We start from the raw sequence: 15,943 nt of genomic DNA on the forward strand, positions 1-15,943 counted from the left end.
CAGATCTAATAACAGCTGTGTAGTGGAAGAGCCCCCCTAATGATATGGAATGCTGACCATACAATATAAAATGTACAACCAGCTACAGACATACTTGCCAACTGTCCCGAATTTCCCGGGACATTCCCGGGATTTAGACCCTTTCCCCAAGGGAAAGGGTCTGAGCATCCAAAGGGGCCTGGCTGGCAAGGGTCCCCATACAGCAGCACATGAAATAAATCGATCACCTGCAACGCCGCTAAGTGCCCGGCCGCTATATAGCCTCCTTTCACTAGCAAAAGGTGCATGCAGATAAATACCAGAGAGAAGCCTGAAGGGTAAGTCACAAAAGTTTAGTGTGTGCTGCTATTCCCCATATGCTGCCTGTATATTTAGAATTTATTTAATATCCATCTCCTTGGATGGGGAACCTGAGGGCTGAGCCTTACAAACTGGCATCAGTGGCATGATGGAGTTGCATTGTTGAAAAATGTATGAGAATGGCTCTGGGTGGAGAGCCCTTATTCACTATGTAACTCTCATCCCCACCCAGACATTCTCATCAGTTTTCCACAATGCACCTCCATCATCTTCATCCCCACCCAGCATCATCCATCCCTCTCCACAATGCCTCCCCATCTCTGCCCAGCACCATCCACCCATCCCTCTCCAGAATGCATCCCCATCCCCGCTCAGCACCATCCATCCATCCCTCTCCACAATGCATCCCCATCCCCGCCCAGTACCATCCATCCTTCTCCACAATGCATCCCCATCCCCGCCCAGCACCATCCATCCCCTCCACAATGCATCCCCATCCCCGCCCAGTACCATCCATCCCTCTCCACAATGTATCCCCATCCCCACCCAGCACCATCCATCCCTCTCCACAATGCATCCCCATCCCCTCCCAGTACCATACATCCATCACTCTCCACAATGCATCCCCATCTATCCCTCTCCACAATGCATACATTGTGGAGAGGGATGGATGGATGGTGCTGGGCGTGGATGGGGATAAATTGTGGTGAGGGATGGATGGATGGTGCTGGGCGTGGATGGGGATAAATTGTGGTGAGGGATGGATGATGCTGGATGTGTATGGGGATACATTGTGGAGAGGGATGGATGATGCTGGGCATGGATGTGGATACATTGTGGAGAGGGATGGATGAAGCTGGTCGTGGATGTGGATACATTGTGGAGAGGGATGGATGATGCTGGTCGTGGATGGGGGCTCGGTGGGATGGCCATTGGGTGGATTTGGTGTGACGCCCAGTGGGTGGGCCCTAAGGAATGTTGGTGGTCAGACCCGGGGGGCCCAGGCCTAAATGTGTGTAAGAAGCCCAATGGGTGGACACCTGATGTAAGGGGGCTGCAATGGGGGGACACCTGATGTAAGGGGGCTCCAATGGGGGGACATCTGATGCAAGGAGGGACCCCACTGGGGACACCTGATGTAAGGAGGGACTCCTCTGGGGATGCCTGATGTAAGGAGGGACTTTGCTGGGGATGCCTGATGTAAGGAGGGACTCCGCTGGGGACGCCTGATGTAAGGAGGGACTCCGCTGGGGACGCCTGATGTAAGAAGGGACTCTGCTGGGGACACCTGATGTAAGGAGGGACTCCGCTGGGGACAACAGATGTAAGGAGGGACTCCGCTTGGGACACCTGATGTAAGGAGGGACTCCGCTGGGGACACCTGATGTAAGGAGTGACTCCGCTGGGGACACCTAATGTAAGGAGTGACTCCGCTGGGGACACCTAATGTAAGGAGTGACTCCGCTGGGGACACCTAATGTAAGGAGGGACTCCGCTGGAAATGCTTGACGTGAGGAGGGACTCTGCTGGGAGCACCTGATGTAAGGATGGACTCTGCTGGGGGCACCTGATGTAAGGTCAGACTCTGCTGGGGGCACCTTATGGCATCTGGTGGCAGGCGACGGGGCAGGTGACACGCTCAGGGGTCCCACTGATTTTGGATTATGTCGAGTTGAATGATTTTATTCTATATTACAATGTATTAATGCACTTTAATCATCCTGATACCAAAACAATAATGGTGCTGGGATGATTGAAGCGTTACCACCAGGTGTTTGGAGTATCTTTTTCTGCTGATATGTTGAACTCTGGAATACACATTTCTATTGTGGTGTAGGATCTGAGCCTGCTGTCCCTCCATGCCTCTTTCCTTCCTTCTCTCTCCTTCCCTTCTTCTTTCATTCTTTCTCTCTCCCTCCCTCCCTCTTTTCCCCTTTCTTTCGCCATCTCTCATTCATCTCAGACTCTAACCACACCCCCATTTGAACCACAGCCTTATAAGCCACACCCACCATTTCATATAAACCACGCCCATTTTTCACATGCCACTTTTTTTTGCTATGTCACACATTCCCCCGCCCCTAATTATAATAAAACTCCGTCTACAGCCAAAAAAGTGTCCCTATCAATTTTTTTACAATGTTAGCAACTATGGCGATGGCTGTATTCATTTTTTAACCGGTTCCCGACCAGCGCACACCGATGTACGTCAGCAGAATGGCACGGGCAGGCATATTGTCGTACAGGTATGTCCAATCTTTAATGCCGTCCTGCTCGCGTGTCGGTTGGGACCACCATGAGTCTGGTCGCGGGTCCCGCGGACTCGATTGCTGGGGGAAACCCGCAATCGTCTCACGGGGCGGCTGAATGGAGAAATGCCGTTGTAAACAGCATTTCTCCATTCTGCCTAGCAACTAGAGACGCTGATCTCTGTTCCATGTGATTGGAGCAGAGATCAGTGTTCACTAAAGGAAAGCCCAGCCCCCTACAGTTAGTAACACACCCCTAGGAACACTTAACCCCTACACTGCCACCCACTGGTTAACCCCTTCACTGCCAGTGTCATTTACACAGGAATCACTGCATTTATATAGCAGTGATTGCTGTATAAATGACAATAGTCCAAAAAAATGTGTCAAAAATGTCCGATGTGTCCGCCATAATGTTGCAGTCACAATAAAAATTGCTGATCGCCAACATTACTAGTAAAAAAAAAATATTAATAAAAATGCCATAAAACTATCCCCTATTTTGTAAACGCTATAACTTTTGCGCAAACCAATCAATAATCGCTAATTGCGATTTTTTTACCAAAAATATGTAGAAGAATACGTATCGGCCTAAACTGAGGGAAAAAAAATGTTTTTTTTATATATTTTTGGGGAATATTTATTATAAATTTTTGTTTATAGCGCAAAAAAAAAAAAACACAGGGGTGATCAAATACCACCAAAAGAAAGCTCTATTTGTGGGAAAAAATGGACGTCAGTTTTGTTTGGGAGCCACGTAGCATGACCGCGCAATTGTCAGTTAAAGCGACGCAGTGCCGAATTGCAAAAAGTGGTCTGGTCTTTGACCAGCAAAATGGTCCGGTCTGTAAGTGGTTAAGCTTTCTTTCCTTTATTTTTATCTGGTGATCAGGCCACTAAGTCTGTCTTTCAACAAAACAAGCTTTTGTGTAGTTAGAACGTTGAGACAAACCATTTACCACTGACAGGGGTGATTACAATGATCAGCTATTATTTCTTTATATAAACGCTTTATCCTAAAACTCTTACTGTAACTGCTTATAAAGTATTAGCTGGAGTTTGGCTTCAATTTGTTAGTGTATCTAAATATGCTAGTACATCTAGCAATCCCCCACACACACCCACACTGACAATGCTTCTGTCCAAATTTGCCCCTTGTCCTGCTTCATCCAGAGTGGAAGCATTCTAATACAGGAGGTGTGTTACTAGCCAGATCACCAGGTGAAAACATGGGGGAAAACAGCCTAAAAAAGAAAACTGAATGCAGCCACAACATCTAATGATTGGTAAGTTGCAATATATGACATTTTTAGATTTGAGTTTAATACCACTTTAACCTGGCAAGGTTAGCGAAAACCTAATCTAAATCTATATATATATATATATATATATATATATATATATATATATATATATATATATATATATTATAGTAAGGTGAGGATTGCACTGCTTGATAAATATTTATTGCTATATTGAACAAACTGGATAAGAATTTTTTTTTCATAATCTTCTATGACCACTTCTATTCTATATCTTTTAAAGTGTATCTAAAGCCAAAACCTTTATTTTTGTTTGTTTTAGATAGTTTGGAGAACCAAGGTTGTTGAAAAACCCAGATTTTTTTTCGGGGGGGGGGGGGGGGGGTTGTATTTCCTGCCCTGCAGACAGAATAGGATGAAAGTGAAAATTTCTCCTAAGTGAGGGGAAATCTCCTCTTAGGTGTTCTCAGAGGAAGATTTTGCCTTTATTCTTTTTCCGGTGACAACTGTAAAATGATTTTGTTTACTTTTGGTCACAAGGACACCAGGACAAATTGGGAGGGTGAATCTCTCAAGCAAAGATACAGCAATGAAAACCAGACAGAGGTTTCAATCCTTCCTATCTATCTAAAAAACAAACAAAAAAAAAAGTACAGACTTTACATACACTTTAAACTGCCATAATTTAACTAGGGTCAAGTCACCCTATCCTACAGTGTATGGATATGATTTGTCAGTCTACTGAGAATGTTCTGTTTCTTTGGTGTCATAGTTAGTGATGGCCGAACGGTTCGCCCGGCGGTCGTTTCGCGGCGAATTTCCGACTTTCGCGGTCCGCACGTTCGAACGCCTTTTTCCGTCGTTCGCCGCGGCGGACTTACGTGTTTAATGTATACAAGAACTTTAACCTTTGGTGACACGTTTATCATGTGATACAGGACAGCCAATTGAGACATGACAGCACATGGACACTTGTACATTCCCCCTAACCTATAAATACACCCGATCCGGTGGCCATTTTACATTCTTTCTTCTGTTAAGATAGGGACAGGTTCCTGTGTGGAGTAGGGAGAGATAAACCACTAGCTATTTGGTACACAAAAGTTCTTTTCAGGACTGGTATAGGTGTTAGGTGTTGATAGGTTTGCTGTGCTGCTGATTCTTGCAGCAGCCTGAGTGTCTTTTGTTAGTTTAGAGAAAGGGAAAGGACGGTGTATGCTACAGGGACAGCCAGATTAGTCTTTCATCATCATCATCATCATCATCATCATTAGCTGTTACTATCAAGGTCCACAAAAGAGCTGTTCCAGTAACCACTAATCGTTCTCTTTTTTTGCCAATTTGTATAGGGACAGGAAGGAAGCAGTGTTGTCAGGCAGTGAGGGTAATTTTAAAGACTTGCTGTTATTATTAGTTCCACAAAGGTTCTTTTCAGGACTGGTATCAGTGGTACAGTAATAGGCTTGTACATGTATAATATTCTTTCTTCCAAATATAGAAAGGATATTATACTTGACTGCTGCCCTTCTGCTGCAGTCTGCTAAACATTCACAACTCACTTGTTCCACAAAAGTTCTTATAAGGACTGGTAACTTGGTATAGGGTGCTACGGTACATAGGCTTGAGTGCGGTACAGTCTGCTGTTCTGTAAGGACCGCTATCGGTCCACAATAGATAGGGTTGACGTGCACCACTGCTGACCGCTGCCCTATACTGCAGCAGTCCTTCAGCGGTATAGGGACTGACGTACAGTCTGCTAATCACTAACACACAACCTGCTTGTTCCACAAAAGTTCTTATAAGGACTGGTAACTTGGTATAGGGTGCTACGGTACATAGGCTTGAGTGCGGTACAGTCTGCTGTTCTGTAAGGACCGCTATCGGTCCACAATAGATAGGGTTGACGTGCACCACTGCTGACCGCTGCCCTATACTGCAGCAGTCCTTCAGCGGTATAGGGACTGACGTACAGTCTGCTAAACACTAATACACAACCTGCTTGGTCCACAAAAGTTCTTATAAGGACTGGTAACTTGGTATAGGGTGCTACGGTACATAGGCTTGAGTGCGGTACAGTCTGCTGTTCTGTAAGGACCGCTATCGGTCCACAATAGATAGGGTTGACGTGCACCACTGCTGACCGCTGCCCTATACTGCAGCAGTCCTTCAGCGGTATAGGGACTGACGTACAGTCTGCTAATCACTAACACACAACCTGCTTGTTCCACAAAAGTTCTTATAAGGACTGGTAACTTGGTATAGGGTGCTACGGTACATAGGCTTGAGTGCGGTACAGTCTGCTGTTCTGTAAGGACCGCTATCGGTCCACAATAGATAGGGTTGACGTGCACCACTGCTGACCGCTGCCCTATACTGCAGCAGTCCTTCAGCGGTATAGGGACTGACGTACAGTCTGCTAAACACTAACACACAACCTGCTTGGTCCACAAAAGTTCTTATAAGGACTGGTAACTTGGTATAGGGTGCTACGGTACATAGGCTTGAGTGCGGTACAGTCTGCTGTTCTGTAAGGACCGCTATCGGTCCACAATAGATAGGGTTGACGTGCACCACTGCTGACCGCTCACCTATACTGCAGCAGTCCTTCAGCGGTATAGGGACTGACGTACAGTCTGCTAATCACTAACACACAACCTGCTTGGTCCACAAAAGTTCTTATAAGGACTGGTAACTTGGTATAGGGTGCTACGGTACATAGGCTTGAGTGCGGTACAGTCTGCTGTTCTGTAAGGACCGCTATCGGTCCACAATAGATAGGGTTGACGTGCACCACTGCTGACCGCTCACCTATACTGCAGCAGTCCTTCAGCGGTATAGGGACTGACGTACAGTCTGCTAATCACTAACACACAACCTGCTTGTTCCACAAAAGTTCTTATAAGGACTGGTAACTTGGTATAGGGTGCTACGGTACATAGGCTTGAGTGCGGTACAGTCTGCTGTTCTGTAAGGACCGCTATCGGTCCACAATAGATAGGGTTGACGTGCACCACTGCTGACCGCTGCCCTATACTGCAGCAGTCCTTCAGCGGTATAGGGACTGACGTACAGTCTGCTAAACACTAATACACAACCTGCTTGGTCCACAAAAGTTCTTATAAGGACTGGTAACTTGGTATAGGGTGCTACGGTACATAGGCTTGAGTGCGGTACAGTCTGCTGTTCTGTAAGGACCGCTATCGGTCCACAATAGATAGGGTTGACGTGCACCACTGCTGACCGCTCACCTATACTGCAGCAGTCCTTCAGCGGTATAGGGACTGACGTACAGTCTGCTAATCACTAACACACAACCTGCTTGTTCCACAAAAGTTCTTATAAGGACTGGTAACTTGGTATAGGGTGCTACGGTACATAGGCTTGAGTGCGGTACAGTCTGCTGTTCTGTAAGGACCGCTATCGGTCCACAATAGATAGGGTTGACGTGCACCACTGCTGACCGCTGCCCTATACTGCAGCAGTCCTTCAGCGGTATAGGGACTGACGTACAGTCTGCTAAACACTAATACACAACCTGCTTGGTCCACAAAAGTTCTTATAAGGACTGGTAACTTGGTATAGGGTGCTACGGTACATAGGCTTGAGTGCGGTACAGTCTGCTGTTCTGTAAGGACCGCTATCGGTCCACAATAGATAGGGTTGACGTGCACCACTGCTGACCGCTGCCCTATACTGCAGCAGTCCTTCAGCGGTATAGGGACTGACGTACAGTCTGCTAAACACTAATACACAACCTGCTTGGTCCACAAAAGTTCTTATAAGGACTGGTAACTTGGTATAGGGTGCTACGGTACATAGGCTTGAGTGCGGTACAGTCTGCTGTTCTGTAAGGACCGCTATCGGTCCACAATAGATAGGGTTGACGTGCACCACTGCTGACCGCTGCCCTATACTGCAGCAGTCCTTCAGCGGTATAGGGACTGACGTACAGTCTGCTAAACACTAATACACAACCTGCTTGGTCCACAAAAGTTCTTATAAGGACTGGTAACTTGGTATAGGGTGCTACGGTACATAGGCTTGAGTGCGGTACAGTCTGCTGTTCTGTAAGGACCGCTATCGGTCCACAATAGATAGGGTTGACGTGCACCACTGCTGACCGCTGCCCTATACTGCAGCAGTCCTTCAGCGGTATAGGGACTGACGTACAGTCTGCTAATCACTAACACACAACCTGCTTGTTCCACAAAAGTTCTTATAAGGACTGGTAACTTGGTATAGGGTGCTACGGTACATAGGCTTGAGTGCGGTACAGTCTGCTGTTCTGTAAGGACCGCTATCGGTCCACAATAGATAGGGTTGACGTGCACCACTGCTGACCGCTCACCTATACTGCAGCAGTCCTTCAGCGGTATAGGGACTAAGAGTTTTGTCACAGGGTCATTTAAAAAATGACATGCAGAGGAAGAGGCAGGCCCTTCCGCAGGGGTGGTAGGGGTAGGGCAGGAGCAACAGGCTTGAGCCAAAGTGGGAAGTTGCAGAAGGTGCGTTCAATTACTTTAAAGGATGCACCAGACTTGGTTGAGTGGCTCGCTCAGCCTTACTCTTCTGCACCCTCCTCATCCTCTCGATCTGCACCCTCTTCTTCACTCTCTGCTATGTGCACCCCCAAAGACACTACCACCAACAACACGACCACCACCACCACCACCACATACCTTCCGCTTGAGTCACTGGAATTATTTTCCGATCCATATCAAGAGGACATTTCTGATGCGCAGCCACTCTTGGTATTGGATCAGGAAGAGGAGGTAGCAACAAGCGCTACTCAGCAGTCTGACGCCAGTACCCAGATCAGCCCAAGGAGGAGGTTGGTCCCCGGTGTTGCTGCCTACTCCGAGATCTCTACTTATAGCGGTGGGGAAGGTGACGTTGATGATGACGTGTCTAGTGATGTCACGTGGGTGCCCACAAGAGAGGAAGAGGAGGGGAGTTCAGAGGGAGATATGGACCAGCAGATAGGGAGGAGAAGCAGCAATGACTTACATTGCACAGCAGGGACAAAGCAGACTGCAAATGTATCAGGAGCGAGTCATCGACCATGTACGGTCACATCTGGCGCTCCCAGGACACCGGCACATGGCTCCGCAGTGTGGGCTTTTTTTAACGTGTCCGCTGCTGACAATAGCGTTGCCATCTGCAATCTTTGCAGTCAACGCGTTAGTCGCGGTAAGCCCAATACTCACCTAGGGACGACCGCCTTAAGAAGGCACATGAGCAGCCATCACCGAGCCCAGTGGGTGCAACGGAACACACAAAGCCACACTCCAGGCTCTCACCGTCCAGCCTCGTCTTCTACTTCTCCTTCTCCTCTCTCCTCACAATTGTCCTCCACTCCACCTTCCATCACGCCAAGCTCACATTTTTCTGCAAAAAGGCAGGCTTCCGTGGGCCTAATGTTTGAGCGTAAAAAAATGATGATGCCGGATAACCCTCTTGCCCAACGGTTGGCGGCTGGCTTGTCAGAACTCATAGCCCGCCAACTACTGCCATATAAACTGGTGGACTCGGAGGCCTTTCGCAAATTTGTGGCCATTGGAACACCACAATGGAAGGTCCCAGGAAGGAAGTATTTCTCAGAGAAGGGCATCCCAGAGCTATATGGCCATGTTCAGCGGCAAGTGAATGTATCTCTGGCACACAGTGTCGGTGCCAAGATACATCTGACCACAGACACGTGGTCTAGCAAACACGGGCAGGGAAGGTATATCAGTTTTACTGCCCACTGGGTGAACCTTCTGACGGCCGTCAAGCATGTAACCCGTGGCACCCGTGTAGATTTGGTTTTACCGCCACGGATTGCATGCAGGCCTGACTCTTCTTCTCCTCCTCCTACTCCATCCTCCTCCCTCTCCTCCTCAGCTGCCTCCTCCTTTTCCGCTGCTAGCGTCTCTTCCACTGCACCGCCCAAGCTCCCCAGAACCTATTCCACATGCCAGGTGAGACGTTGCCATGCCGTGCTGCGTCTGTTGTGCCTGGAAGCAAAGAGCCACACTGGCCCGGCACTCCTTTCAGCTTTGCGTTCACAGGCAGATGAGTGGCTAACACCGCTCAATTTGACAGTTGGTAAAGTGGTGTGTGACAACGGTGCCAATCTGCTTAGCGCATTGAAACAGGGCAAAATCACGCACGTGCCGTGCATGGCACACGTCTTAAACTTGGTCGTGCAGCGATTCCTTGTCAAATACCCTGGGGTCCAGGACATCTTGCGGCAGGCAAGGAAAATCTCGGCCCATTTCAGAAGATCTTACACGGCCATGGCTCGCCTTGCTGACATTCAGCGGCGACACCATCTGCCGGTCAGACGTCTTATTTGCGATTGCCCGACGCGATGGAACTCAACCTTCTATATGCTTGATAGGCTGCTCCAGCAGAAACGTGCAGTTAACGTCTACCTGTATGAACTCTGCGAAAGAAACGGTTCTGGGGAGCTGGGTTTTTTTTCACCGCGCCAGTGGCTGCTCATGCGCGACACATGCAGACTTCTGCGGCCATTTGAGGAGATCACCAAACTGGTCAGTCGCAGCCATGGCGCCATCAGTGACATGGTACCTTATGCCTTCTTTCTGGAGCGTGCATTGCGTCGTGTCATTGATCAGGCTGTGGAGGAGCAGGAGCGGGAAGATGAGGAAGTCGCAATGCTGGATGAATTCCCAGGGGGGGCTACTCTATCTGAGACAAGTCAACAACAGGAGTCTGATGAGGAGTCAGAGGAGGATGGTGCCGGGGCGGATGAGCAGGAGCAAGAAGAGCATGCTTTAAACCTTTCTGGGATCCCTGTTGTGCGAGGATGGGGAGAGGAGAATGAAGAGGACGACATTATCCTGGATGATGAGCAGGAGCCAGGCCACCACACCGCTTCCACTTTAGTGCAAATGGGGGCCTTCATGCTCCAGTGTTTTAATAGGGACCCCCGTATAAAAAGCATGAGGGTCAAGGACCAGTACTGGGTGGCAACGTACTTAGACCCCCGGTACAAACACAAAATGGCGGAAATGTTACCGCCGTCGCAGAGGGCTGTCAGAATGCAGCACTTCCAGGCCTTGCTTCGAGAAATGCTGCATTCTGCTTTTGCGTGCGCTGGCAGAGGAGCAATTCCCACTCCCAGAGAAGGATTTGCGGGTACCAATCCAACAGCGCCTGCAAGAAGAGGCCGGTTTGAAGATGTGTTGGTGACTTCGGATATGAGGTCATTCTTTCAGCCGACCCATCGACAGGTGTCATCCGGATCCAGCATCAGGGAACGCCTAGACCGTCAGGTGTCCGACTACATTGGGTTAACGGCCGATGTGGACGCTCTGAGGAGTGATGAACCCCTAGACTACTGGGTGGGCAGGCTTGACCTCTGGCCAGAGCTTGCCCAATTTGCAATCGAACTGTTGGCTTGCCCCTCATCCAGTGTCCTGTCCGAAAGGACGTTCAGCGCAGCAGGGGGGATTGTGACCGATAAGCGTACTCGCCTAGCTCACCACAGTGTTAACTACCTCACATTTCTAAAAATGAATGAGGCATGGATCTCGGAGGAATTCAACACATGTGACCAGTAGACCATGTATATGTCTATAAACTATTTTTTTAATCAAGCACACAGACCTTCTTAATTCATTTGGCTCACTTCCTTGACCCAAAAAAGCACACCGTACTATATGCCCCTACCCTCCTCTTTGAAGAGGTTGAGCGGTGTCATATTTCTACTGGGGCTGCTTATGATATCCCTGTGCTGTGCTGACTTCCTCCTGGGGGTTCTTATTATGAAGGGATCACACTATCCCTGTGCTGTGCTGACTTCCTCCTGGGGGTTCTTATTATGAGGGGATCACACCATCCCTGTGCTGTGCTGACTTCCTCCTGGGGCTGCTTACGGTGCTGCTGTCAGTGCTGTATGTCACGGTGCTGCTGTCAGCGCTGTATGTCACGGTGCTGCTGTCAGCGCTGTATGTCACGGTGCTGCTGTCAGCGCTGTATGTCACGGTGCTGCTGTCAGCGCTGTATGTCACGGTGCTGCTGTCAGCGCTGTATGTCACGGTGCTGCTGTCAGCGCTGTATGTCACGGTGCTGCTGTCAGCGCTGTATGTCACGGTGCTGCTGTCAGCGCTGTATGTCACGGTGCTGCTGTCAGCGCTGTATGTCACGGTGCTGCTGTCAGTGCTCTGTATTACGGTGCTGCTGTCAGATGCCTCTATCACGGTGCATGTGTCATTCCGGTATGTCACGCTGCTGGTGATCATCTCCTGCACCCTCTTCTTTGCCTACCCTGGTCCCTGACCTTCCCTCTCCTCCATTGCCTTCATTAGCTCCATAGTCCTGAATTGTTAGAACAATTTCCCAAATAAAATAAAAATGCTTGTAGTTATCGATCCCAAATTCACCTCATACATGTATTATGTCATTGTCCAGATGGTGGGACTACGTTTTACCCCCTAATAATTACCACGTGGCCGCAAATTCGACATGAAGGTTTGCAAAGTTCGCCTCCCATTGAAGTCAATGGGGCCCGCGGCGAACGGTCGGTTTCGCGAACGTTTGGGTCCGTTCGCATTTCGCGTTCGCGAAACGTCCCGTCGGAAGTTCGTCCATCACTAGTCATAGTTAACCTAATTTACAGGGTTTATCGATAGTATTTTTCTTATTCTGATATCGATGTAATGATTTATTACTTTATAATTTGTGATATTATTATTATCATTATTCATATTAATAATAACTATAGGATAGCAAGTAGTACACGTTTGGCTTTAGTGCTATATATTTGTATACAGTTTTTTTTAGTTATTAGTTTTTTTAATGGTAAGAACCTGAATAAGAGCATGCAGAACCATAAAAATAACTGGAAGCATCTTTGCTGGCACTTAGTCATTAGTAATAATATCCAAGCTTATTGAAGTCATGCCTGGCTTACCATGATGAACCATGTGATAAGTGCAACATTCCTCACATTCTTCAGCTGATCTCCATTCATGTCTGGCTGCAGCTCCAGATAGAACAAAAGGATCTCATTGATGACGTTGGAAAACCAACTGATAAAAAGATAAAAGTATAATTTATGCAAAGAGCAGTCACATTTGTCATGGCCCATCATCCACATAAACACATGCCTGTGTGTAATATCAAAAACATTTTTTTTAAAAACTCCATGATATCAGAAAATTCAAGACACTCCATTGACTAACAAAATAATGTATACTTGAACGACTTGTAAAACCCTTGTAAAACACTTGCAAAACTGAGCAGACATGGCCTGGATTCATCAAGCTTCTCATTAAGGCTAGGTTTATATTATTACGGTTTCCCCAAGGCTGTATTTGCTTGGGCACAGCAGCCCATTCATTTGAATAAGCTTGATAGGAATAAAGGACTCGCTGCTCCAGGTGAGTTGAATGTGCCTGATGGAACCTCCAATCGAGTGCTAACCCCGGCCCGCCTCCGTCGGGGTATTCAGGGTAAAGAGAAGATGGCTACACATCGGGCGGTTTCCAAATTCCATTTATTTATTCACCATGGTGACACTTGGGGACACCAACACACAATCTCGTAGACATGTTTCACACAGTACAAATATGCTTAATCATTACCTTTTTTGAATAAGCTGCTGTATCTGAGGGAACGCGGAAAAAAGGTCCATGCACCTTTTCTAAAATCACATCTGCAGAAAAACCACATGGGCTATGCATTTCCCACCACATGAAAATGCACTGCAGTTTCCAATGTGTAGGGATTCCATTAAGAATTTTATTTTCAGTTCTATATTTAAAAATTTTCTGAAAAAATTATGAAAAAACAAAACACGCTCCATGAGAGCGAGACAATAGAGAACCACAAAAGGTCCGGAAGGCAAAACACACATTTTTTTCTTTTCCCTTTTCTCCATGGTTTTGGTTTAAAACTTTACAAACACCCCCCTCCCCATTCGGGGGAGGCTGGAGTATTGGTCCAACGGGCTGCGTTTGAGCTTGATTACTTCGACCTTTGATGTTCCATCTGAAAGGATCCATCTTTGAGCCTACAACCGCCTGGAGCCCCTCCACCAGCTCAACTGACCTCTCTCCTCACACTCCTTGGTCCTTGACTGTGACCCCAAGCCTTCCAGACTCAGCCGTCATATGACTGTGTGAGTCCAACTGTTCCGGTAAGAAGTATTTATCTACTATTCACTGATGTTTACAATCAAGTCTACCTGCATGAACATATTCGTCCAGTACACCATTTTCCTTCCATGTGACGGTTTGGCCACTCCTATGCCATCAACATAGTGGAATGAGTGCCTTATGTTGGACTTTTATTTCCAGGCATTTGGTTTTGTGCGATTTTTGTTTTGCTATTATTATTTTTATAATTTGTGTTGATTACACTTATTATTATTGAAGCGCTACACTGTTTTTATCATTTTATCTGTAAAACACACATTATGCAAGACTTTTATGCCCTGTACACACAAAATGGATTTTCCGACAACACATGTTGGATGTGAGCTTGTTGGCGGAAAGTCCGACCGTGTTTATGCTCCATCGAACATTTGTTGTCAAGCTTTCCGCCAACAAATGTTGGCTAGCAGGTTCTCAAATTTTCCGCCAACAAATTTTTGTTGTCGGACTTTCCGATCGTATCCACACAAGTCCATTGCACAAAAGTCCACGCATGCTAGAAATCAAGTACGAGTCGGGAGCGCTCGGTCTTGTAAAACTAGCGTTTGTAAAAGATATCATGTGCATCTTGTATGTCACTATGTCCGTAATTGTTGGCCAACATTTGTGGGACCATGTGTATGCAAGACAAGTTGTAGTCAACAACCTTTGAACAAAAATCCACGGTTTTGTTGTCGGAAAGTCCGATCGTGCGTACGGGGCATTAGTCTTCCATTGGGAGCGTTCCTGGTAACATGGTCACTGCGTATGGTTTAGTACAGCATCAAAATATGCTATTAACAATTAAAGTAGAACTATAGGCAAAACTTTATTTATTTTCATTTTTTGAGGGAGGGTTATAACCCCTGTCATATTTGTTTTGCCATCTGTATTCCATCATGGAGATTTACCTTGACTTCCTGTTTCATAGCCGAACATGAAGCGAGAGGAAATCTCTGCAAAATAAGGGAATCCATTGGGATCCCCCCCCCGTCCCCCCGTCACCAGTACTAGTGTCCATTTTGGAAGTCCATTTTTAACTTTCAATGATAATGGTAAACTGGACAAATAGAGAACGTGAATCTCCCTAACGGGGGCACAGACAGCAATAAAAGCACAGTAGGTGTTCTAATCCCTTTTGACAAAACATTTTTCAGGCGCCCTGATGAATGGGTGTTCTTGGATACCCAAAATACATTGGCTACCTTTAGGATTATCTCCCTGACTTTTATTGGAATAAAGTTGTATCTGGACCTTTTGGGAGTGGTTTAGCACCATTTCAGTTTTCATTTTTCTTAGGTTACACTGCATGCCAAGGCTACTACGAAGATCCTCTGGGGTGTAGAATCTGTCTGCCCAGAAACCCGATCATTTATATCAACATCAATGCTTTAAGGCCGCGTACACACGCGGGGACTGTTCGCTCAACTTTGTCCGCTGAACAGTGTTTCGGCGGACAGTCCGCTCGTGTGTGGGCTTCAGCGGACAGTTTCAGCGGACAGTCTGCTGAACAAAGTTTTTCGGAATTTCCGAAAAACTGTCCGCTGAAACTTTGTTTCAGCGGACAGTCCCCTCGTGTGTAGGCTTGTTCGTCAAACTAAGTTCCGCGCATGCTCAGAAAGAATTTACACGCCGAAGGTTGCATTGCAGTGTATAGGACGTCGTTTTCTAGTCCCGTCGTATGTGCCGTTCACGTCATCGCGCACGGTTTCAGCGGACTGTTCGTTCGTCGTGTGTGGGCAAGTCCGTCCATGCTATTTTTGAGCGGACTGTCCACTGAAACTGTTTGACGAACAAAGTTGAGCGAACAGTCCCCGCGTGTGTACTCGGCCTAAGAGAGCAATACCAGTGAGATAACCCTATTGGTCCAGTGCTATTTGTCCACTCTCCTCAACCATTGTAGTAAGAAGGCTCTTTCATTTAAATGGGCTGCCTAGTGCACAATTTTTAGTAACACAGCATATGGTAGTCTGATACTAAACATTGTAGT

General features: G+C 47.1%; 1 protein-coding gene across 1 annotated transcript in view; it reads right to left on the minus strand.

The window, feature by feature from the left end:
* GPR143 (G protein-coupled receptor 143) overlaps window positions 1–15,943 on the minus strand; it is a 127,537-nt gene that overhangs the window by 33,012 nt on the left and 78,582 nt on the right. The window contains exon 7 of the mRNA XM_077480838.1: window positions 12,732–12,849. Coding sequence (XP_077336964.1) covers window positions 12,732–12,849 — 118 coding nt within the window. The remainder of the gene's footprint in view (window positions 1–12,731; window positions 12,850–15,943) is intronic.

Source organism: Lithobates pipiens, unplaced genomic scaffold (assembly GCF_037356315.1).
Source record: "Lithobates pipiens isolate NorthernLeopardFrog02 unplaced genomic scaffold, aLitPip1_a1.2 Scaffold_16, whole genome shotgun sequence".
NCBI classification, from domain to species: Eukaryota; Metazoa; Chordata; class Amphibia; order Anura; family Ranidae; genus Lithobates; species Lithobates pipiens.